Source organism: Talpa occidentalis, unplaced genomic scaffold (assembly GCF_014898055.3).
Source record: "Talpa occidentalis isolate TD23 unplaced genomic scaffold, MPIMG_talOcc4v2.1 talOcc4.10, whole genome shotgun sequence".
Lineage (NCBI taxonomy): Eukaryota > Metazoa > Chordata > Mammalia > Eulipotyphla > Talpidae > Talpa > Talpa occidentalis.
The window spans coordinates 75,504,924-75,531,687 of NW_023600993.1; the positions used below are offsets into that span (position 1 = coordinate 75,504,924).

Genomic DNA, 26,764 nt, shown 5'->3' on the forward strand with positions numbered 1-26,764 from the left:
AGCAGCAGGTGGCAGGAGAGATCTGCGCCCCATGTGGGATCCTCACCCAGAGGCCAGGGATCAAACTGGTGCTGCAGAGGCTGCGGGCAGCTTTGCAACCTAGCGCTCAACCACTGCGCCACCAGGGAGGCCCTGACAATGATTTTTAAATCTTAATTTTTTTTTAATGATTTATTTATACATTCAAGAGCTGGGGGGTAGAGGCCAGAGGTGTAGGGGGATGAAAGGATTCACCAGAGACAGAGTGGGGAACAGAACAGGTGGATTGACCAAGGTACACTGCTGAGGGGAGCAGCGGGTGAGCCAGAGAAGTCTGCTGCGCCATGTGGGTTGCTCCCTGGCTGGCCGGGGATCAAACTCGTGCTGCAGAGGGTGCAGATTGCTTCATAGTGCTATGCTTAACCCCTTGCGCCACCAGGGAGGCCCCTAAATCTTAACATTTTAAGGGAATTTATCCAAAAAAAACCGGTTCACTGCTCACTAGGTATGAAATAAAAATGTTGAAATGCATGTTACTTGAAGTATCAGGTAAGATTTTGATAGGAAATAAATGGCATGCTTAAACTGAGTCATTTGGAAAAAAGTTTACTTAAGGGAATATTTCTAAAAGTGTAGATAAAATGTGGGGAAACCACAAAGTACTTCCCAAGATAGTAACATAAAGACATTACCCCCTACATCCTCATTCTGAAGGGTCACAGAGCAGTGTGGTTACAAGGATCACATGCTGCTAGTGTGAAAGCAAGCAAAATCAAGAATTACATGTAGAGGGTTCTCTGACAGATCTGTGACCTTTGATCAAGGGGAAAAGCTGGCATGAAACTAGATTGAGGAAGCAAGGAAATAAATATTCCTACCTGAGTCTCTTCCTGCTCTTCATACTTCCTGCAGGTACCTTTTAGCCAAACCTAACCAGAAATTTCAGGGGAAGGAAGTCCAATAATACAGTGCATATGAGTTAGTGTCCCAGGTCATAGAAAAATATGGGTAGATCTAGAGAGGAAAACATCCAACACACTGGGTTTTCCGGATGGAAAACTAGAGGACATGAACTAAAAGAATGAAGAACTTTCTGTGGCATGCAATAAAACCATAGTTATTAAAAGTAAAGTTATAGAATCTTAGAATTAATTAGAGAAAATAGTTCTGGCAGATGAAACCAGCTCCTAAACACCTGTGATTAAGCTCACTATCTCATACAAAGTAGCTTTAACATTATTTAATAAATCTCTTATAAAACCCTTAACTTACATTAAATTCCCAACAATGACCTTAAATGTTAAATCTATGTTAACTTCTATCAGTCGGAACTAAACAAAGTAATCCTTACTAGAGAGAATAATCCACTAGTACTGCTCTCCACAGAGAACCACAAAGCTATTGCTCTACCTCACTGAATACTGTGGCTCATACATGTTGCTTCTAAGATCCTGTTGTTTCTGCAACATATTTTTAGCAATGGATCATTATCCTCCTTTCTAACCTGGGATTATATCTTCCTGGCACACATTAAGGGCAAATGTGAAGAACTGTCCTAATGCATTATTCAAAAATCAGAGACTAAATTCGGTATATATTAAATATAATTGAAATTAGATAAGAAAGATGCAGTGTCTGTATGGGCAAGATTTCTTTAGGGAAAAGAATTTCATTTTTATCTCTTATTATCTATCATTTTAATGGTGAAAGCACCATATTTTATTCAGACTACAGGATAGTCTTTAGGCCGCTATATTGCTAATTTAGCTCTTAATGATCATTTTAATGTTAATTTAACTCTTAATGATCATCTCTGTGGTTCATGAGGTAACTATAATTTTATGTTCAAAATAATTAACAAACTTAGAGCAAATTGAAATATTTTCTCACCTAAAAGTACTAATCCAGTGTATCAGTCAGGATTCAATCAAATGGAATGAATCAGTAGGAGGTATATATTAAAAGATTTATTGCAAGGGATTGACTTTTATGATTGCGGGGACTCACTGGGCAAATCCAAAATGTATAGGGTAATTTGTCAAGAAGGGTAGCTGCAACTCTTGGGCAGGAGCCAAAGCTACTCTTGACAAGTAGAAATTTTCTTCTTTAAGGAGACCCCACTTCAATTCTGAAGACCTTTCAACTGACTGAATCAGGACAACCCAGAATATCTGGGATAACCTCCTTAAAGTACTTACTTATGTGTCTTAATCATATCTACAAAATACCTCCCAGTGACAATGAGACTAGTGTTTGATTTAATTACTTCTTGGTAACCCAGTTACCAAGAAGACACATGAAATCACATCTATCACAGACCGGCATCTCCCAATCCTTAAGTATTCATCTAATTTTTTAAATGTAAATGTAAGACTTTATATTTATGCCTATTAAACATGATTGTATTCACTTTGGGCTATTACTCCAATATATTGATTACATCAATCATTTTATTAGTCATTCTTTTTATTTTCTATTTTCTTACATTGTTCATTTATTCTTTCCTAATTTTCTGTCACTCAAAATTTGACAAGCAAGATTTCTAATTTTTATACAAGTCCTTGTTAGAGAAATTAGTAAATCAGGGTCTAGTTTAGAGTCCAAAGCCCACAATAATTCACCATGAAACTCTAGAGTTCTATTCACCTACTGAACAACTAGATATGAATATGTAAGATACTGAAAAAATAAAATTTTACTTACTAGATTGCCTTGTACAGTGTACTGTCCTTGTTTGAGAAAAATTTTTAAAAGCATTTGACCTCCAATCCCACATGGAAGATTGGTGTTGATTCCAAGTATTCAAGGATGAGGAAAAAAATTGCACTACAAACCCACGGAAAGAAATTTTGTCATTTTCTTTTTATAAACATGAGGAGAAAAGAGAATAGGAGAAGAAATATAGACATAATGTATATAAAAAGTCAGAAAGATGGTGACTGGCTGTGCTATATAGAGAAACCAGTAAAACTTCCAAGTTTCTAGTACCCAACTTGTTTTTAAATCTGTGATACCGAAAATGACTGTTAAAGTTTTTTTTTTTTTTTTTTTTGGTTCTTGGAATTAATCATCTTCTCATTCTGCCCTATGAAATCTATAGAATCTACATTCCTCATAAATGCTTTATAATAGTGAATATTCATTTGATACAACTCAAATAGATGTTGAGTTTCACTGTGAGTCAATGTGAGACAGTCCAGAAACAGTACATATGGAATCAGAAAAAAGTCAAAGGAGCTATGGAAAAGTAACATTACCTACAGGGGCATTTGAATTTCACAGCCTTTGGAACGAACAAGGAATATGGGTTATACATGGTTACTGAGCTGGCTAAAAACCTTATTAAACTCTTTTCTCATTCAGTTCATATTCCAACATTTTGCACAAAGGATATCATAAAAGATAGTGTGTAGATGTTCTATATTAATGCTATTCCCTAGACCTTCCAATCCTTTAGAAAAAGGAAATTAGATTTAACCTACCATTCTCAAAAATGCTTCCTAATTCATAATAATCACCTCCTTAACCCAAGGCTCACAAGTCATGTATAATAATCTGTTCTAGATGAGAGTAAGAGAGAAAATTAAGAAGAAATTAATTAAAGCCTCTTAATTAAAAATTAAACATCAAGCTGTTTCTAAATATAAATATATTACTCTACACCTTGAAAACAGAGGAACTATTTACCCATGTTCAGTCCTTTTCCATTTGCCCTATTATCTGTAATTTCTCAAATGTAACAAATAGTACTCATACTCCCATTACTTAAAGGCAGTATAGGTCCCTGGCATTGTATCTGTCATATAGTTAAAATTAATAAATATTGGACCTTCCCTGGTGGCACAGTGGTTGATTGCTGGGCTACGAAGCTGCCCGCAGCCTCTGCAGTGCTGGTTCGATCCCCAGCCACCGGACAAGGGTCCCACATGGTGTGCAGACCTCTCCTGCCATGCCCGCTGCTGCCCTCAGCAATGTATTTCATCAGTCTGCCTGTTCTGTTCCCCGTTCTGGCTCTGGTGAATTCTCTCACCCTCCTGTACTTCTGACTGTACCCAGTGCTTGTGTAAATAAATAAATAAATAAATGTGTTTTAAAAAATTAATAAATATTTGCCAAATTAAACTGAGTTAAATCCTTTCTACATCAAGTTAAGCTAGAGCAATTAGGCAAGAGAAAGTTATAAAATGAATTCAAGTTGGAAAGAAGAAATAAAATTATCACTCTTTGCAGATGACATGGTAATATACATAGAAAACCATAAACATCCCTTTAAAAATTATTAGAAATAATAAATCAATAAAGTACCAGACTATATAATCAATATACAAAAATCTATTATATCCCTATATGAAAACAATGAACTAGAAGAGAAAGTAATTGAGAAAACAATCACATTCACTGTCATATTATATCAAAAAGAATAAATACTTAGGAATAAGCTTAATGAAATAAGTAGAAGACATTAACAATGAAAAACAGAAGACATTGTTAAAGGAAATAGAAGGTGCAAAGGAATGGAAAGAAGATAGTCCCTACTCATGGCTTGAAAAAAATCAACATTGTTAGAACGGCCATCTTATCCAAAGCAATATACAGATTCAATGCTATTCCTATCATTGCCATCCTTTACAGAAATAAAACAAACATTAATGAAATTTATATGAAACCACACAAAATTCCAAATAGCCAAAGCAATCCCAAGAGAAAAGAAGAAAAATGTAGTTATCACACTTTCAGACTTCAAATTATACTCTAAAATGATAGTAACCAAAAGAGTGTGGTAGTGGTATAAAAATAAACCCAAAGACGAATGGAATAGAACTGAGAACTCAGAAAAAACACATACTTACGTGGACAGTTAATCTACAATAAAGGAGCCCAGAGTACACAATGGACAGAAGAAAGTTTGTTCAACAAATAGTGTGAATAAATTAGTCATATGCAAAAGAATGGAACTAGACCACTATGTCATACAATGCACAAAAATTAACTGAAAATGTGTTAAAATTTTGGATGTAAGACCTGAAGCCATAAAATATAGAAGAAAACATAGGCAAAAAAATTCTGTGATATTGGCTTCAGTGATATCTTTGGGATTTGTTTCCAGCAACAAGGAAAGCAAAATCAAAAATAATCAGATGGATCTATGCCAAACTCAGAAGCTACTGGACAACAAGAGACAATATCAATAAAATGAAAGGACACCCTATGAAATGAGAGAAAATATTTGTACATCATACATTCAATAAGGAGCTAATATCCAAAATCTACTAAGAACTCATACAAATAATAAAAAAATTAAAAACCCAATATACAAATGGGCAGAATAGCTAAATAGACACTTTTCTAAAGAAGACACATATTGCTAGCAGGCTTGTGAAAAAATACTTATCATAATTTATTAATCAAGGAAATGAAAATCCAAACCACAATGAGATACCACTTCACACCTGTGAGAATGACCCATATCAAAAAGAACAGAAACAAGTGTTTGTGAGCATGTGAATAAAAAGAAATTCTTGCACCCTGTTGGTGGAAATGTAGACTTATCTAGTGCCTATGGGTAATAGTATGGAGTTTTCTCAAAATACTAAAACTAGATCTCTTATATGATCCATCAGTCCCCACTCCCTCTTCAGAGTTAGTTATTGTCCTAAAGTTTATCTTTTACTACATCTATGTATCAAATATTAAAGATGTTGGGAGGAAGCATCGGATGTATTTGTAACATTCTGTTTACTTAGAGACATATCAAAAATAAAATGGCAAAATATTACTGTCACTTAAATTTTGTATGTGAAGGGGAAGGGCTGTATTTTTTTGTATGTTTGAAATATTTAAAGGAGGGGCCTCCCTGGTGGCCTAGGGGTAAAGTATGAGCGCTGTCACCCTACTGCCTGAGTTCAATCCCTGGCCAGGGAGCTAGCCTACATATGGCGCAGCAGACCTCTCCTATCTTGCCCGCTGCTCCCCTTAGCAGTGTATTTCAGTAAATCCATCTGTTCTTCTCCCCGCTCCTCTCACCCCCTCCACCTCTGGCCTACTCCTCAGTTCTTCTACAAAATATGTAAATAAATATTTTTTAAAAGAAGAAAAAATATTTAAGGAAATGCTAACATCACTTGACAAACAGAATCTACCCATGAATATAAAATATATTAACAAATTGTAAGGTTTGTGTGTATGCCACTTAAAATTGTTTTATATGCCTTTTGGGAAACAATAACCTAAGATGGTACAAATTAGCAACTGCAGCTGTCAACCCAGACATTTTCATCAGCCGGTCTTTCCCCCCAGTGTCATGAGTACAGCAAGTCATCATCTTTCTCTTATCCCATCCACTTCCACTCATTACTGAAGGACTCCCATTTTCAAAGGCCTCCCATAAGTACCAATCTTGTTGAAACCTGTTAGACTTGGTAGTGTTGGGTGTGCATGATTCTCTGAATTATCAAGATCAGGTTAAATCATGCTCATTAACTTCTATTGGAGAAGGTGTAGAAACATACTTTTTAGACAAATTTCCATAAGAAAACAGTCCAAAAAAAGGGAAATACGACTCATCTAATGGAAAAAATTATACAATACTTCCCTGGCAGAGGCGATACTATGATCACAAAGGTGGTTTTCCCAGGGCGAGGCTTATCCATTGCACTCCGGATGTGCTGACACCTGCGATTTCCCCAAATCACTCAGCTGCATAATTTGTAGTAGCGGGGGACTGTGTTCACACACTCCCCTGTAAAAAAAAAAAAAGGGTTGGAGAATGATACAAAACACATTTCTCAATAATGTCAGGTAAATGAAGTACTAATAAAAATAAACAAACCATTGTTAAAAATACTTATAACAAATTAGTATAAAATTTACTTTTTAAAGAATTTTGAACTCTTCAATTTTTTCATCAGTTGATTGTAACTTTGTTGTTTCTCAAATGATTCTGCAAACTGTGTAGCTCTGAGAAACAGTATGAGCACAGACTGGAGTCAGATTGCCTATATCCCACCTATGGTGAGGATTCAGTACTTGATAAATGTTAACTCCTATTATAACATAACATTGTTTTTTAATGTTTCACTTGTTCTATAAGCCATATTTCTTTTAAATTAAGAGAGGTAGGTACTAAATTAAATCTTTGTTAATCATAATTCCTGTAATATATCAAAGTTTGCTTGGTGTAGATAGCCAGAGAAAAATTTTTTCTACTTATAATACAATTTTTTTTTTTACCATTTCCTAACAATTCCACTAGAGGTATTTATGCTTGTCAATCATGATCTGGGGCAGTTTGAATAAACTTGATTATTGTGAATATCTGTACTCTTATTAAAGTGTATTAGAGTTGATTGCATCTTTATCTTACTAAACTCTTTGCTGAGTCATTCCTTCTAGGACTGAATGCTATTTTTAGTACTGGATCGTTATTCTCCTTTCTTATCTGGGATTGTATCTTCCTGGCACACATTAAGGGCAAATGTGAAGAGCTGTCCTGATGCATTATTCAGAAAATCAAAGTCTAAAGTTAGTTTATATTAAATACAATTGAAGTTAGATTGGAAAGATGCAATCTTTCTGTGTGAGCAAGATTTTCTATAAGGGAAAGAATTTCCCATTTTTATCACTTGTTATCTATCATTTTAATGTTGAAAGCACCAGATTTTTTGTCAGACTATAAGATAGTTTTCATCCACCTAAATTTTTAATTTCTTTAATGCTTAATTATCATTTATGTGGCTCATGAGGTAGCTATAATTTATATTCAAAATATTATTCTTTTTCCTTTTATTTTTGTAGATAATTTAGATAGCATTCATTTGTATTACTTTTAATTTAAATTTAACATTTTAGCTTTTGTGGTGAACATAAAAATTAATGAGGAATGCAGGATAAGCAAGGATAACAGCTGACCAAAGGTATGGGTTTCAGGGAAGTTTAGGGCTTTGAAGAGTAAATTGCATGGGAGGGCTGCCCCTTCACACAGGTAAAAGGGCTGGCTGAACTGTTATTCTCCCACATCAGTCAATAACTATAGGCCACCAGTATCCTGGTGATTAGGTATCCATATATCCATGTTGAAGACCTTGTGTTTTTTCTTTGACCACCTCAATACCAAAAATATTTGATCCTATTTCTCCTTCACCTATTATCAGCCAAGTACAGAGCTATTTAACTCAAACTCCAGTGTAATTATTTCTGATCAGAGCTGACTTCCTCCAATTTCTTTCTTTCTCCTACCAAATCTGACTTCACCTTCACAAACACTTCTGTTTTTTCCCCACCTGCTTTCTCTTCACCCCTCTATTCACACTCCTCAGTATCACTTACTTCCACTGCCAGCCTGAACAACATGACCAACCATGTCACTCAAGTCCTCACTCTGCCATTGATTTATGCCCATATTCATTTGCATAGACTCCTCCAAACAGAATGCCAATTTCATATTCGTAGCCTGAAAAACTCCTACCCAGCTTTCAAGAACTATCTAAAATGCCATTTCATCTGTGAAGATCTCTTTATTTCATTTATCCAGGAAAAGGTACCTGAAGTAGGCATTTGCATCCATTTTACTTTCTCATTATCTCAATTTCCTTTGGAGGAATAGATCTTCTCCAACTGATATATCATTATAGGTGGTAATGAGAAGCCTCATCTTCCCTGAATAGACTTATCAGACTCATCCTGGAGTCTGGAGCAGAGTAGAAAATCCTAAAAGTATTGAATTTCAGATCCTCCCATGAGTGGTATCTGACTCTCTACTTCCAGAGACAACTTTGTTCCTGACTGACCCCACTGATTCTTTTGAGTCTTCAACAATCTCCCCATATGTTCCTTTTGCTTAAGCCAATTAGATTAGTTTTCTGTTGCTTAAAAAACAATGAATGCTCCTATACTCCACAGCGCCTAAACTGTGACATTGTAGTTTTTGGTAGACATATATGTCTCTTTGCCAGATTGAGACAGCATCTTGATCATCTTTATGAATACAATATCTAATACTGTGTCTAATGCATGGTAAGTGTTCAATTCATACTGATGAAAATGAATAAGTAAATGCATGAATTACAGAGAACAAGTTGTCTATAGTTCTCCTCCTCAATATCTGAAATAAGCAAGTGGTCCATTTTTGTTCCAACAAATTGCTTTTACCATTATTAAACAAGAGGATTCTGCATAAATTCCAAAATAAAAAATGATAGTGATTGAGAAATAAACATGATCAGAGGAAATTAATGAAAAAAGAGTCAGCAAGAGAAGGCATAGAGGTGAACTGCATTCAGGGATTGATTGCTGGACAGATGGAAGGACTATACTGACTACTTAAAGTTCTTGTCAGAAGTAGCCTATGTATACATTTTTCTAGGCATTAGCTGCCTGGAATATCAGATGGACAGCATCTGAAGACCTTGGGGAGCCCACAGAAAATTACATCCCTTCCTACATGTTGAAGATAGCCACTGCTTTGATGAGAAGCTGAGTTTGTGGATAATTCAAACTTGATTTCCAAGCTATCCAGGGTTGGCATTCATGCAAGGGCTTTTATAACAAAATACCACACTCTAGGTGGTGTAAATAGCAGAAATTTATTTTCTCACAATTCTGGAGGCTAGAAATCCAATATTGAGGTGTTAGTAAGGTTGATTTCATTTTAAGGTTTCTCTCCTTGGCTTATGGATAAACACCTTCTCACTGGGTCCCTGCCCAGTCTTTTCTCTGTACCCCCATGCTCCTGGTATCTCTTCATCTTTTTTTAAGGATGCCTTAATGTATGTTAAAGATACCCTAATGGGATTTTAAAAGAGCTTATGTATAAATAAGGTTATATTCCGAGGTATTGGGGGGTTGAGACTTCAACATCTGCATTTGGGAACAATCCAGTCCACAATAGAACAAAATCAGATATGGAGTAATGAAAATAAGATTGAGGAAGTCATGAAATGTCATGAGCTCTCCAGAAATTGTGTCTCTGACAAATACTTAAATATAAATTCATCTAGTTGGAACATTTTCCATACCTGTTATCTTAAACAGAATTCTGGTACACCTACTCTGCTCTCTTTTATAGATGATGTTCATCCCCAACACTTTTTTCAATCAACCTAAAACCCCTATCAGGGCAGAATAGGCATCCACTACTTGATTGTATAGAGAAGTCCATTATATCAAGTTCACAATGGCCTCCTCAAATCATTTCCTGTCTGTGCGTTCCCCAAACTGTGGGGAAAAAATAAATCATAAAAAGGGAATAAAAGTACTGCCACATAAGTTTTATCTGATAATTAAACCATCTATAAGTAAAGAAAATTTATATTTCAGTCATCTGAAAATAAAAACAAGAAATACAAATAAAGGTAAAAGCCATGTGTAGATATCTATTGTGTAAATTATTATTTATATATGTGTTTATATACATTATATATGCATATGCAGAGTCAGCCTTTCAAAATGTATTCTCACTCTTTAAAAGCACATTAACAGGAGGAATTCCTATCCCAAATATAGATCAGTGTTAGTATATTGATTGGAATATTTGATGTATACAAAATAATCATAAATGGGCTTTTAAGTTAAAAAAATAATTTAAAAAAGAAAGTAGACAACGGTGACAGCTTGTCACGAAGAAGAGAAATAAGAACAATTTGAAGATCTTTGTAGTCTTGTTAAAGAGGCATCAAATCCGGGACTGCCAGTCCTTTAAAATGACTTCAGGTTTACATAATCAGAGATTTTGCTAAGAATCATAATGGACTTCAAGAAGCACTGTGATATTGTGGAAGGGGTTGTTGGGGGGAAGTTGGAGGTTGTATGTGCTGTGGGAGGAAAGGAGGAACTAAAACTGATTCATGAAGCAGTTTTCACAAACCGTAAACTGGTGATAATGTTTTGGATATTGTGAAGTGTTACATAAATGTTTGAGAAACATCATTACTATAGTAGGTAAAATTCCATTTATTTTCATTAAATCCTATAAAATTTACTCTGAGCACCCAGAGTATGGGAGCTATGTGTCTTCCTTATAGTCTTAGGTATGCTCTGACACACCTCCTCTGCCCCCTTTTATTCCTAATGCTCATTCCCAAAATTTCTCAGTCAGGCTAGAAAATTCTCTGGGTCTGTGGGAGAAGAAGGGAGGCTTAGAGCAAAATTTTCAGGGACATTATCTCTTCCAATCCTAGATGCATACCAGTTAGCTTGGCGATATCTATTGCTTAGGTTCTGATGTTGTCTTGGAATTTTATGGCTCTGAGACATATGCTCAGACTTACACTCAGACAAGAGTGTCTGATTGCTGAGCCTGTTGTCTAATGTCCTGCCTTTTATGACATTCAAGGCAACCCCTTCCCTGGAAGACTTTGTTTCCTGCCTTCTGCTTGCAGAACTTTGCATCCAGGGTAGGAATATCTCTTTCCATACTACCATCATAAGCATCTCTCTTATCTCCTCCACCCTCCATACCCTTTTACAATAAACAGGAAGAGGTTACTTTTGTAGGCATCTCTACCTTCTGATCAAAGGCAAGGTAACCATCTTAACATGCAGAGGTTTAAAAATAAGTAAAGAGAAACCCAAACTAATATGCCAACCTTTTATACCAGCTCATAATTTTTAAAAGGTAAAACATAAAAATAGTGTCATTTTCCTTTTTCTACTTTTATAGTAAATAATCAAGCACAGAAAAATTTCACAGATGAAGGAGACCAACTATTTAATATGGGTGCCAAGATTCTCCAGCAGTCTAAAACCCAAAAGCAAAAAGCACAGTAAGTATTTTTTCCAGTTACTTAAGCCAAGTTAAAATTTCCAGGTTAAGAAAAAAAGAGCAATCCAAAATCTAGTCTGCCACTGAAAGTTTGTTGGTATAACAAATAAACTTATTTGTCCATAAGCTTGTTTTCAAAAAGGATCAAATGGTGTTTAGAGAATCTTAGAAATAGAGCTGTTTGTGAAACTGTGGTCCGTACATATTTAGTGAATTGCAGAATTAAGGTACCTATCTGAATTTTCAAATAAAAATATTCACTTTTGATTTTAATTTATTAGCTATTTCAAATGATATAAATCTAACTGAGCATGTATATAGTACTTTATTATTTTCAAAGTACTTGCATGTATGTGATTCCATTTTAACCCTGAAATAGATTTATGAGTTAATAAAAATTTCATGTCTACCTGGATGTTATTCAGTCTCAGGCTATTCTTGTCCAAGATATCCTGTTCTTGTCTTTGCCCAAAAGACCCACTTATTTTTGCAGTGGCATAGATACACAAGATGTATAAAGATACATAAAGTTGAATCTCCCTTCTCTTCTGAGTTAGTAGCAATGAAGAATTGAAAACAAATCTGCTCATAGCAAGAGACTCTAGTTTTTTGTAAACAAAGGAGGTAAAATTTCTTCAGCTATCAGGATGGTCTGCTTCCACTTAGGCCAATTATAACTAATAGCCATCTCTAAGATCCTGGTCAGAGGAGAGAAATATACATACCTTATTGACCAAAGAGATATCATTTCATTTCCATTCATTTCTCTATCCTACCCACTCTATGTTACCACTTCTCAGGAGGAAAGAGCTTCAGTTACAGGCACTACTAACCCTTCTGACTCATTCTCATCAACATCCTAGCCCAATTCATTCATTCATTTAGCATCTTATGTATGAGGGTGGAAATTGTTGAACAAGTCAATGTTGTTAGAAGTACAGATGTTAAACAGGCAAATGGCAGGGAGACAAAATATTTTTCCAAAGGAATCAAGATGCCTCCATGACAGCCAGGATTAGCTGTAATTGAGAATAGTGCCCCATCAGCAGAGAAAATGTGGAGATAAGCACCTGTTCTACACCCACTTTTGATGTGTCCTAGAGAATCCTTTAGCTTTACCCTCCTCTAGCATCCAATGCCAAATCCTACAGAGATGATCTGCATACCTAACTAAACTTTTTTGTTGAAAACTGACCCTGCTGCATTTCCCCCCACTTTTTCTTTCTTGGAGATTGTAGCCCAAATCTTAATCCCATGTAATATACCAACAACTGTCTTCAGTCCTAGGCCCTGCTTCTGGTATTCCTTATGTCACCTTGGACTTTCCCACACCTCCTTTGGAAGCAAAGACACCTAGAGGAATTTGTATAGCAGCCTTTTGTTGCCCTCAGGGACCAGTAATGGGATATACTGATAATCTCTGCAGTTTATTCAGGTTTCTCTGCCTGGGTCCTCTATGGTACACTTCTAGGCCCAGAAGGCTATGTAGTTGCTGCAGCAAGTCTTGTCACAGAAGCGCTCCAGGGATTCTGTGTCCTGAAGTTCTGCTTATACTTGCATCCCAGACATTTGCATTCCTTGACCTTTGTGAACTTCCATTGTATTATTTGCCTTCTAGTCCCCAGAACCTCAGTTTGCTTAGTTCATGATTAATTTGTTACTTGACCTTCTTGCTTCCTCTTGTTCTACTGAAGTCTACTCTCTGTTTGGACATCCAGAACCTTAATGCCTACGTGGATGTTACTCAGTCTGTGGCCCATTCTATTTTGCCCAAGAGCAGCTTATTTTAGCATCAGCATGGATAGGCAGTACAAAGAGCTGAGATTCTTGATCTTTCTGGTTTGTAGCAATGGTACATTGTGTTTTTGTGGGAATAAAAACATATTTAAGTCAAGGTCACGAGCAGAGGTTAATGCTTTTTTGGTCTTACTATTACCAAAAAAGGAAGTTATAAGAATAAAAATAAATTTCCAAGTACTCTCTGTCCATGACACATATTTTGACCTTATAAGATTCTTCAACATTACTTGTTATACAGTCAGGTGCAGAAGACTTCTGGCCATGACTCAAAAAATTCAGTGGTAAGGCTATCCCACGACATTTATATTTTCAATCACTAAATTTATATATCATCTACCCACTAGTTATGAGAGAATAACTGCCATCCTCTAAAACTTTACAAATATATGTACTTTTCCTAATAATAACAATAGCTAGGTTTATTGAGTGTTTACACTGTACCATGCACTATGCCAAATACTTCATTTGGATTAATTCATCAAATCTTCCCAGCAATTCTATTAAGTAGGCACTATTATTAATCTGATTCCATAGATGAAAGAGGTATAGAGGAGTTATATAATGTATGGAGACAAGATTTGAGGCCAGGTAGTTAGAATCTGCTACCCTAATCATGATAAAAGGTGTTGTTTGGTTGTTGTTTTTTTACATGGACTGGATTTGTTGTGCTGAAGATTGGGTTCTGTTTTAGAAAGTTATTTTGGAATATAAAGTTACCATTGTTCTCTTGATAGTAAGTTTCAGTATCTGACATTTCAGTTTTGTTTATTTTTGGGTTGATTTTGATTATGTTGTTATATATGTCAGAGTTCATTTTATAAAACAAATATAAATAATGTGGATTATCATAAGATAATTCACTATTTAAGGACAAGTGCCTCAATTTTCCACTTCATTTGGAGCATTAGCATGAAGCATAATGCATCCTGTATATGTTTCCTTTTTATAGTTTTATGTTTTATCAAGTATATTTGAAACCATAACATTAGACTGATCTAGGAATGAAAATAATCTGCTGATTTATATATGTAATGAACTTCAGCAAGGCTGTATTGTTAATAGCAATAATAATTGGGTCTTAAGACATTAGAAGTAGCACAAAGAAGGGAACAGAAAATTTCTTTTTTAGATAATCAAACTTCTAACTTCATATTTTTGAAACAGAGCCTACATTTTCTTTGCCAAAGCAGCTGACATGGGAAACTTGAAAGCTATGGAGAAAATGGCTGATGCTTTGCTATTTGGAAATTTTGGCATGCAAAACATAACAGCAGCTATCCAATTATATGAGTTCTTGGCTAAAGAAGGATCATATCAAGCCCAAAACGTGAGTTTTGAAAGAAAATTAAACCTTAAATAGCTACATCCTGAAATAACTGTAGACAAATAACATATGCAAGGAGTTAAGCAATAGTATTTTAGTATCATACACTCTAATCTGTGAATCTAGAGTCATAATACTATTCATAATAACAGTGTCAGGGCAAAAATGCAGTGAGAACCCTGGGCAAATTCTTCTATAGCTATACAGATGACATTCAGGAACAAAACAGAGCTGCTCTCTAATTTCCTTTCCCATCTTCCATGTGTACGTGTGTTTTGAAATATTTGAGAGCCCCAATCCATAAGAAATAAATTCCATATAAGATATATTCACCTGTCCAAAAAAATATAGAATAGCACTGGCTGGTGTGACCCTCACAGGAGATCTGCTTCCGGAGAGGGGAAAGAGTTGGGTGTTTTTATTTCAACTTAAGAGGTAGAGTCTATAATGTAGACATATCAAAAGGCTGGATGCCTGGAAAACATGATGAAGCAAGTACATTCAGAAAATGGTTTAATATCCCATACATCTTCCATCAACATCACTGGAGGTCAGATGATTACTCACATACCTGCATTATTGAATGTGGGTGGCCAAAAAGCATGTGGTATCTTCAGAGTCAGGAGAAGGAGGGTAGAGCTGAGAATAGCAGTGGCAGTATGCACAACAGCTGTTGGTCACTCAGGAGCACAGAACAGAGAGTAAAGTATGGATGGGGGGCAGCACATGTTTCTAGAATTACTGCACATATGGAGCAGGGAGGATACACACCCCACCCCTGCTGAAACTGGAGGCAGTGGTTGGATTTTGAATCCCTGGGAATTCTCAGAGCCCCACCCCCTTCCCTAGGAGAAACAGGGAAGCTTGTTCCTAGCACAGCAACCCTCAACTTCTACAATCTACAAAACCTGCCCTACTTCCCCCTCAACTGCTAATCCACTACAACTGGAAGAGCGCTGTCTACTATAATGAAGATTGACTGCTGGGTGAACATGGACTTGAAATATCTGGGGCCACTGGCACCTAGCTTGGCATTTGGAAAGGCAACACCCCCTCCTCTGCCTGAACTCTGGGAGTTCCCTAGATCTAAAAATGGGCTAGCACTGCCCATTCAAAAGAACACTACTGCACATTAGTTGAGTCAGTATTCCTTGGACTACTAGCAGCTATCTTAGAAGTCCCGAAAGGCACCCAGTCCTCCACTCTGACATACTGGAATTGTGTGTGGGGGGAGGGTTCCCCTCAGCTCTTAGCCTACTAAACATCAAGCACTGCATTCCTGCCTCCCTGAATCACGATAACTGCTGGGTGGACCTGGAACTAAGATACCTGGGGTTGCAGGCAGATAATTTGATGGTTCTAAACGGCACCCCCTTCTTCCTTGCCCAGACTTGCAAGGCTTTTCTGAACAACTAATACACCATGGCCAGTTCAGCACCACCTACTATAGACTGCTGGCAATTAAGTAGGCAGTTCTGCAAGACTCTTACTCCTCTCCTGCCTGGACTTTCAGAGCTTCCAGTGGCTCCTAGCATACTGCGGCAGTATAAGTGCAGGCCTCCCAGAGAGATCATAGATTGCTGGGTGGGGCACTCGTCTGACCACTTGCAGCTGCTAGCATCTAGTGTGAAGGTCCCAGGAAGCACCAGCCCCACCCTGTCTGGGCTTGTCAGGCATATGGACAGCCTAACTACTATGTAATCTGTAACTTCTCATGGTAACTGCCTATGACCCAAATTCACAGCCTCTTGCCATACTGCTTGAACCAGAACCTCAGTGGAAATGTACTGCCAGCAAAACCTGCTAGATCAGAACAGAAGGGTCAGTTGCCATTTGGGCCTTCTGGGAAAGCACTGGTATTTTTCTGCCTTGACAGATGATGATTAGAGATCCCTCCCTTATCTCAAGTGGCTATAGCAGCATCAAGATAGGTTTTTGCACGGTAATCTATTGCAGCAACCTTCCCCCACAACATATCTGGTTTTTACCCCACAGGTAGGGTCTTCAGGCCAGTACCCCATGCTTATTTGTGAGGTCCAGTCAACTTCTGATTGGTGACAAAGTTTCTACTGATACAATAACAGAAAACCCAGTATCCAAGACCAACACCCTAGATTTGCCATTCTAAAGTAATACGGTCACAGGAGGACTGGGAAGGAAAGCAATCTAGCTTAATCCAAAGAAATAATCATAGAGCATCAAACACAATCAGGAGGCAGAGGAGTTCTCCCCAATCAATGGATAATGACAACACCCTAGGGAAAATCCCTAATGCCACAGAATTAAATGACCAGAATAAGACTTTAAAGCAATCACAGACATTAGGAATGTAACAGTTGAAATTAAAAAACAACAACAACAATAACAAAGGGCCTCACCATAGACTCAATAAGGCAAGGGAATGAATCAACAAGATGAAAGACAGAGTAGTAAAGTCATCCAAAAAGACCAGCAAAAAGAAAAAAGATTTAAGAAAAATGAAGACATTGGGGCCTCCTTAGTGGCGCAAGTGGTTGAGACGCAACCTGTGAAGCTATCCGCAGCTACTGCAGCACGAGTTCGATCCCCAGTCAGGGAGCAACCCACATGGCGCAGCAGACCTCTCCTGGCTCACCCACCGCTTCTCTCAGCAGTGTATTTCAGTAGATCTGCCTGTTCTGTTCCCTACTCTGTCTCTGGTGAATCCTCTCAGTGCCCCCCCCCACACACACACCCCTCTGGCCTGTACTCCAGTTCTTGTATGCATAAATAAATAAATCTTTTTTAAAAAAAGAAAAATGAAGACAAGATAAGAGACTACAGGGGCAACAGCAAGAGGAACAACATGCCTATCACAGAGGTTCCAGAGGAGAGAAAAAGGGGACAGAAATCCTGTTTGAAAAAGTAGCTAAGACCTTGCCCCAACAGGGAAGGAAAAGTACATCCAGATCTGGTTAACTCAAAGAGTTCCAAACAAAGCAAACCCAAACAAATGTACACTTAGACACATTATAATTAAATGGAAATAACTAAAGATAAAAAGAGAACCCTTAAAGTAGTCAGAGAAAAACAAAAATCCACATAGAAGGGAACCTATAAAATACTATCATGAGGTTTCTCAGCAGAAATCTTATAGACCAAAAGGGAATGCTATGACATTTTCAACATGCTGAAAGGAAAAGATCTCCAACACTACAATTCCACACAGTATGAGAGGTTCTAATCAGAGCAATTAGGCAAGAGAAAGATATAAAATGAATCCAAATTGGGAAAGAAGAAATAAAACTATAGGAATTTGCAGATATCATGATTGATAATATACATATATATACATGAAAATATACATATATGATAATATACATAGTATACATGTACACAAGCTAGACCCTTGAGTCTAGACGTTCAAGACCTAATTTGGAATTCACACTGTGACTTGCTTATTAGATGGGTACATAACGTAACTTTCCCTCCTTGCACAAATAACAGCTAAAACAATTCTATATTACATAAAATGCAGTTAAATACTGGTTGCTACTATTGCCAAGCCACCCTATCCACACCATATTGATCAGAGCTCTGTAATAAGGTTGGCCAAAGTGACTACCACTATTCTCACACTGTTTGTCCCAACCCGTTACACATATCCTGCCTGTATGGGTATAAAATGTTGCTGGAAACTGTGAGGACAACGTAGCAACAGAAATATGGCTAAAGAAGCTACAAATTGTATTTTGAGAATAATAATGAAAGAGAAAGAAAGGAACACAGATAGAAGAAAATGATCATATATCAAGGTGGGGAGAAAAGCACAATAATAATACTGAAATGTACTAAATGGGAGATTGGTCAGGGTCTCGTGGCAACCTGAATTATCACAGAAAAACAAAGAGAATATGAATTCTGATTATAAAGTAGAATTGAAGGTTGGGTAAAGAATTGTAATTTCAGGCTATGCATGAAGGGAAGCTGGATGAAATAAAAAAGGTATAATTATTTCTTTTCATGCGCATTCAAGATTCATCTCACAAAAATCCAAATAAAGTGAAGGAAATCCTGATGAGAACAAAAATTCAATTAAGGTTATGAACAGAATTTATTGAATTTATTGTCAAAGAATATGTCCCTTTCAAATACAAAAAGAACTATTAATTAATGGAGCAATCTTTATAACAATGGTAGAAATTGAGGAGATAGTAAACAAGAGATATACCCAAGACCAGGGCCTATAGATATTGTACTATGCCAGTAGGAGGTACATAAATTATGTATTTTTCTCTTAATCTTGTTCAGAAAACAAACATTCAAAATAAAAAATTCTTTTTTCATGATGTCAATAAACTGTTTCAATAGGAAACTTATCCGTTAATTTGCCAAATAGGAAGGAAAGGTTAAACTTCATTAGCTTTAAGAATGAAGAAATATTATAGTTATTCTTTTTCCTGGTCCCTTATTTAGGTTTTCTAAACTCCTGCTATGAGTGAGACCATCTGGTATTTTTCACACTAAGGGGGGTGGGAGTGTGGAGGGGCAAGGAGAGAAGGGATTGGGGTCAAAATAAAGGGGGTGCAATTGTATGGGAAATATAATCAAGATGAAAATGCATACATTGTGCAAAAATGAAAAATGATGTAAGAAATATATTTTAAAATTTTAAAAAAAGAATCAAGAAATACATCTTCCATATTGTATCAGCATAAAACTTAATTGTGGTAATCTTTAAATGGTGGTATTAATTGTAGCTGTTTTTCTTTTTAAAATTCCTTCTAGGCTTTTTCTCTAAAATTTCTATTCATGGGTATCTAGTGCTTTTGATATCAGAACAAAAATATTTAACTTAGATGCCTGTACAAAATAATTTACCATGTATTATAAGAAAATTCATTATTTTATTTATGTAAATATAGCTAACTGATATATAGAGGAGACGGGTGTGAGTACATGCAGCTTTAGCATTCTTTGTGATTCTAGAATAATTTTATCTCACTGGCAATGACTTCTTCATTTATTTCAGATTTGAATTATACAAATGTTTTTTAGAGGGATTATAGTATAGTACTATGCTAATATTGAAAAAATCACTTTTGTGTATCAATTAAACAATCACTATGATAATTCTAGGATTACCTGTGTGGAGCATTTCAGCGTCACATTACTGTTCTTTTTGTATTACAGATGGGGATAGTATCTGACCTGTTCATTAGGGTTGATTCACACTTTGGTGTGCAATTTTGAGCTAAAATAATGATCTCAGATGCTTTCAGGCCTTATACAATGATTAAGGGGGAATTGCTTAATCTTTTTCCCCCTTTAATAATTTCTTATATAAAAAGTAAAAAAGGAGGAATAATTTTTAAATTGTTATTATGAATTTAGAATAATTTGCTTTGAAATATAAAACAATACTCTATACCTATTTTCATTCAAATTCCACTTACTGTAAGTTTCTTAAAAACCACAATACAATGCTTCATTCAGAATCAAGTCTTATAAACAAACCTAATCTGTAGTTCAATTTTTTTTTTTTAGAGATGAATTTGTTTATTTATACAAGCAGTGGGTACAGTCAGAAGCGCAGGAGGGCGAGAGAATTCACCAGAGCCAGATCGGGGAGCAGAGCAGGCAGAAGGACCGAAGTACACTGCTAAGGGCAGCAGTGGGCGGCAGGACAGGTCTGTGCGCCATGTGGGACCCTCCCCGGTGGCGGTGATCAAACCGGCACTGCGGAGGCTGAGGGCTTCGCAGCCCAGCGCTCAACCGCTGTGCCACAGGGGAGGCCCTGTAGTTTAACTTTTAAAAACCACTAACAATGCCATTGATGTCATCTCACTGTTATGTAGCTTATCTTTTAACATGCAGCATCTTTTTTTTTCTGGATTATGATTTAATCATTCTTTAATCCACCTTATTTCATTTCATTCTTATCTCATAAAAAAATCAAATACCAAAAACTGGTTATTATAAAGGAATAAGATAGCACTGACTATAGTCAACATATAATAGCTCACATCTTTTGGCTTACTTTAATGCCTGAAATACTTTAAACAGAATAAAGAAGAAAAAGAAGAAGAAAGTTGAGTCCTTTAATGAATTAATTCAAAATTACCATTGTTATTTTTCTGCTAAACAGAGAGGCAGCATGCCCTATGGGCTGGTTGTTTGAGACTGATAAAATCAAGGTTTCAGTTCTCACTTTCTAAATGTGCTCTATACTGAAAAAAAGCACCCCTTCCCTGTCACGGGATGGTAATTTAACTCCCACACAATCCACTTCAGAATTTCATGACCTCACAAATATCTTCAGGAGGATCAGGCCAAAAATCTGATAGGCTCTGCATAAAATAAAATGATACAATGTTGGTGAAAAGCATCTTAAAAAAAAAAAGCTCACTGAACCAAACAACATTTTCATCTTCTTATATAAAGGTCAGTATATTTTCTGCCAAAGTTTCTACATAAATAAATCAGATTCTAAACTGAACAGAATCAAAAATTGCCCAGAGTAGGAAGAAAAAATAAAAATCTAGCATTAGCTAGAGATATACTTAAAAGGAACCAATTTAGCCATTTAAAACTACAAGGGTTAGAGGAGTACCAGGATTCCGGATGTCTCCTGTTTGTAATAACAACAAATATGATCAACTCTCCTTAAAAGGAAACTTTAAGTTTAAAGAGGACTAGACTTATCAATTTGTTCATAATGCTACTTAGAGACAACATTCATTCATTAATTACCATGGAGGATGTTAAACGAATGTTCATTATTTTGAAAATTGATAAAGGGAAAGACAAGTATGTATCTATTCTACACAATCTATATGTCAGTATAAGAAACAAAGGAAAGCTTTTCTGTATAGAAGTATTCTAGCTAATAAATAATGAAAGAACAGCAAATTTGAAATGGTATCTTTTTGTAACCCTTAATGAATCAATGGACCTATGCAGTGGACATGTGTGGCTGTTAATATCAAAAAGCAGAGACAAGAAAATATGTGTCTTCTGATGGAAATGCATAACACTTTCTGTGAGATAGAATCGCCAAACAAATTATACATAAATTTGATCAAGCCTCTAAATCTAGCTACCAATTTACATAAAATAGTGTTAAAAAACTAAGATTAACTCTACAGGACAAATGACCTAGTTTTTTTCAACCAAAAATAAAAGGAAAAAAGACCCAAATAAGAACTGTATAGATTAAAAAAGACTTGCGACTTAAGAGACATGCCACCCAGTTACAATGTATTGATTCTTCAAACTATAAAAAGAAGAATGAAAGTGTAAAAGAAGAAAAAGAAAACTTATAAAGCAATTGGGCAGGTATAGATACTAAAGTCAAGGATGCTGTGATAATACTAAACCAAGTAGGAATAGAAAAAAATTATCTGAACATAATACAGGCCATAAATGTAAAGCCACCCGCTAATGTCACAATAATGGAAAACTGAAGAATTTTTCTCCAAGTTTAGGAATAAGTCATGGATGCCCACTCACTACCTTCAGGAACATAGTGCTGGAAGTTCTAGCCAGAAAAATTAGGCAAGAATAAGTAATAAAAGACATCTGTATTGGAAAGGAGACAAAAGAAATTGGAAAGGAGACAAAAAATTATCTCTATTTAGGTTGACATGATCTTATATGAGGAAAACTATAATAAAAAAAATTGCTAAAAGTAAATTTAGCAAATTTACAAGATTAAAAAGCCAACACAAAAAAATCAAAAGCATTTCTATATATTAAGAATGAATAATCAGAAAAGAGAATAACAGTCCCATTTACAATAGCATCAAAAGTAAAATATTGATATTAACAAATGACTTAATTTTTAAAATTGTATTATAATTAGGTTTTTAAAGTCCCTTTCTTTTAGAAGTACATGTTAAAATATTTACATGTGAATATTTGGGCCTCCCCTGGTGGCGCAGTGGTTGAGCGCTGGGCTGTGAAGCTGCCCGCAGCCTCTGCAGCGCCGGTTCGATCCCCGGCCACTGGTGAGGGTCCCACATGGTGCGCAGACCTCTCCTGTTGTGCCCACTGCTCCCCTCAGCAGTGTATTTCATCACTCTGCCTGTTCTGTTCCCCGCTCTGGCTCTGGTGAGTCCTCTCACCCTCCCGCGCTTCTGACTGTACCCAGTGCTTGTATAAATAAATAAATAAATCTTTAAAAAAAAAAAAAAAGAAATATTCATTGTTTAAGATTTGCTTCAGAATGAACTGAATAACCAGGGGAGATGGATTTGACTGTAAATGAAACAAGACTGACCAAGTTGATAATGAATAATGGGGTAATGGACACTATAAATGGCCAAACCTAATCTTCACTGGCATCCCAGAAAGTCAAACTCTGAAGCACAAGAATGTCTTCACACAAAGGAATTTATTATACAAGATCACCACTGAGGTAGTGGTCAGGGCTAATACCCTAAAAGAAGCAGCTTCCCTGAATGGCTGGGGTTCTGTGATTTAATAAGTTTAACCCCAAAATTAAAATAATAAAGAAATAAATGGAGCAGAGAGAGGAATGTAAGGAGGTTTGGGGACATGAAAGGAGTGTGGGTCTTCATTCAACCTCTTTAGTAGCTTTCTATTGAGGTTAACAGCCCCATAAAGACCAGCAGTGCCCTGGTGTTACCTACCAATTTTGGACTGGCACAGAGAATTTTGCTAGAGATGGAACAAGCTTCTGGGGAATGCAGATGGAGAATAAATCACATGGGTGGGAGTGGTGAAGAAGAGGGGAAAACAAAAGTGTGTAATTTTGCTTAGTTTCACTTTTCTAACAAAAAGTTTAACTACAGCTTGGAGGGGATCCTGCTTCGTACCATGGGCTTCATTAAATTATTTTCTATATTTGAAATATTCTGTAATAAAAAGAAAGAAATGATGGAATAAGGGTTAGTCCTACAAATTATAATTGAGAAAACAGGATATCTCCACACTTCTGGTTTTTAATCAAGCATTGTTTGTTATTAATGTTTCCTTAAAAATGGACACAGCTGTATATTTAGACCTATATTCTATGTCACTACCTTGACCAATATAAAAAAATTAAGTCGATTTCCATTCCCCTATTACCTACAATAGATGAGTTTTTTACTACTTCAAGTAAATTTTGGATGAAAATAATGCTACTTCACGGCCAAGGCTAAGTCATGAAAGCAATACAACTGGTCCTACTTCTCTCTCTAAGGATATTCATTTCTTTGATCTCAGTCATCAAGCTATGAGGAAGGTCAGACAACAAATGTGGCATGTGTAGGTTTTCTGGCCATTAGTCTCAACTAAGGTCTCAACCAATAACTAACCTCAACTGTGATGTGAATGAAACAACCTCCAGATGATTCCAGTCCCCAACCTTTTGAGTCTTCCAACTAAGGTCCCCATATCAGGGGACAGAGACAACCGTCCCCACTCTACAATGGTCAAATTTCTAACCCACAGAACCCTTCTCATCAAAAATAGTTTTTTAATGACACTAAGTTTCAGGGTAATTTGTCATACAGTCACAGTAACTGGATGAAGGATATTTGTATTTAGAATTAGGTCTTCATTCACCCGAAGCAAAATGCTAAAAAAATCTGTTTGCCATGAATTCATATCTCTTGACCTAATCCAGTTCCATCCCTGGGAACTGAGAGAATTTATAAATGATGTCACTGCCAACTTGGCAATGATTTTAAATAACTGAAGGGACAGAAAAGTCCCCATAAGGCCTGGAGGCTGTCAATTCTGGAAATCATATGTAGTGCTGGTGATGAGTAAGATTCCCCATCATATTTTCAAAATGTTTTGTTCATGAATATCCCATAAAATGAAACAGTGCTATTTGTCAAGCAGCATGAATTCACTAAGAACAATTTGTATTAAGCAAGCTCTATTTACAGGGTTGCTAGACTAAGAAATCTGAAAAAATGTGATATAGAGATGATAGTCTCATATTTTATCCATTGTAAGCCATCGCCAATTCTAAGTTATACATTTTTAAAATGCCAGTTATAATTTTGTGATACATGCACTATCAAAATATAAAGTGTTTCTTATTACTTAGAATTTTCATTTTATTCTTACTAAAAGTGCTGTTTTAGATGTTTTAGACATATTTCCATTATATGTCAGTCTTTGGTTACATAAAAATGTAAATATACATTTTCTGTGAGCTATGTATGCATTGTTATGTAATAAATCTTTAGAACTTTATCTTGCCAATCTAAAACTCTACTCACTGAACAACAACCCCTATTCTCCCACTATCCTCCCCCAGCAACATTCTACTTTGTTTATAAAAGTTTGATTACTTTAGAGACCTCATATAAATGTATTCATGAAGAATTTGTCTTTTTGTGACAGGCTTATTTCACTTACTATAGAGCAGAAAATTTTTGAATCAATGACATACCGTTATTTTGCATCCCTGTTTGTTTGCTCACAATATAGAGTGGGTCACCTTAGTTTTCCCACTACCAAAGCACCCATAGTCCTCCACCATAGACCATTATGCTCTCCTTCCTCCTTTTTTCTTCAAACTTCTCTCTTTTCCCCCTCCCTCTTCCTAGATGCCTCAGATCTATGGTCAACTTTCAAGGGCCTTTTAAAGTTTGTATTTGCCTGGCCCTTTGTTTGGTTTCTGTCTATTCCACATATAAGTAAAACCATCCAGTATTTATCTTTCTCTTTTTGGTTCACTTCACTTAGTATAGTTGCTTCGAGTTCCATCCATGTTACCATAAATGGCATGAGTTTACCTTGTTTGATTGCTGAGTAGTATTTCATTGTATGTATATACTACATCTTCTTGATTCACTTGTCTGTGGTAGTCATATGTGGCAGTAAAGTACCAAACAAACAGATGAACTAAATAAACTTTTAGATGATAAGACCAAATTAGTGGTTGCCAGTATGAAAGGGGAAATAGGGGTAAATCAAGGAAAATGGGTAACTGTAGTAGCATAGAAGATACACATCTTGAATCTCAATGATGCATATAATAATACTACAGTGTAATGATGCATGTACATTATAGTGCAATTATAGTTCAATAAAATTAAAATAATTTTTTAAAATAATTTTTTGGCTGAGATAATTAACTAAACATCCCTTTACATTATACATAGAATAACTGTGAGACAAATGGATTTACTGAGTGTTTCTTTTCCTTTGGGGCTTTAGGCATTAGGATTTTTGTCTTCTTATGGAATAGGGATGGAATATAATCAAGCAAAGGTAAGGTCATTCATTTTTTTCTAGACCAAAACTGAACTATTAACAAGGAACACCAAATAGCGAATTTAGTCTTTAGATAAAGGGGGTCACTCCAATGTGGTGTTTAGAGCAATAGCTCAATAGCTATAGAAGTTTAGAGATAAAATACTATAAATTCCTTAACACATCACTTCTGGTCCTTCACTATAGAAAGAAAATATCTGCCTCTTAAGGACTGTGTGATGATTAAATGAAATATCATCAATAATGCCCTTTTCATAGCCTCCAGGGCTCACTAATCTTTCTCCCAGATGGCAACCATCTTTACAGAGAAAAAGAAGGAAATTTGGAATTTGTTTTGGAGTAATTTAAGGTTCATTGCCTAACTAGGGACTAAAAAGCAGTGATTCATTTGAGTTTCAAATTTAGATGACTAATATAATTTCTTTTCTACTCTAGGCACTGATATATTATACCTTTGGAAGTGCAGGGGGAAGCATGATATCCCAGATGATTTTGGTTTGTAAATTAAATACTCCTGGACCCAAATAGGTATGTTATAAATACAGCATTGTCAGATATTAATAATATATATTCCTATGTTTTAGGGGTACAGATATTTGTCAGGAATCAATGTTCTACAGAATTGTGAAGTTGCCCTAAATCATTACAAGACAGTGGCAGATTATAGTAAGTAATCCTCATAATTTAAGATAAACAGACTTGCA

The 26,764-nt window shown here is 36.0% G+C and overlaps 1 protein-coding gene and 1 non-coding gene across 14 annotated transcripts in view; both read left to right on the plus strand.

Annotated features, from left to right (window-relative positions):
* SEL1L2 (SEL1L2 adaptor subunit of ERAD E3 ubiquitin ligase) overlaps positions 1-26,764 on the plus strand; it is a 91,793-nt gene that overhangs the window by 29,317 nt on the left and 35,712 nt on the right. For 12 of the 13 annotated variants that reach the window (XM_037494439.1, XM_037494444.1, XM_037494450.1 and 9 more), the window contains exons 4-8: positions 11,636-11,738; positions 14,702-14,864; positions 26,004-26,057; positions 26,496-26,555; positions 26,645-26,726. In XM_037494439.1, coding sequence (XP_037350336.1) covers positions 11,636-11,738; positions 14,702-14,864; positions 26,004-26,057; positions 26,496-26,555; positions 26,645-26,726 — 462 coding nt within the window. The remainder of the gene's footprint in view (positions 1-11,635; positions 11,739-14,701; positions 14,865-26,003; positions 26,058-26,495; positions 26,556-26,644; positions 26,727-26,764) is intronic. The other variant, XM_054696224.1, reaches the window with a different exon arrangement.
* On the plus strand, positions 6,564-6,721 carry LOC119237761 (U1 spliceosomal RNA). The gene has a single exon (XR_005123406.1). It is a non-coding gene; the product is annotated as a U1 spliceosomal RNA (small nuclear RNA).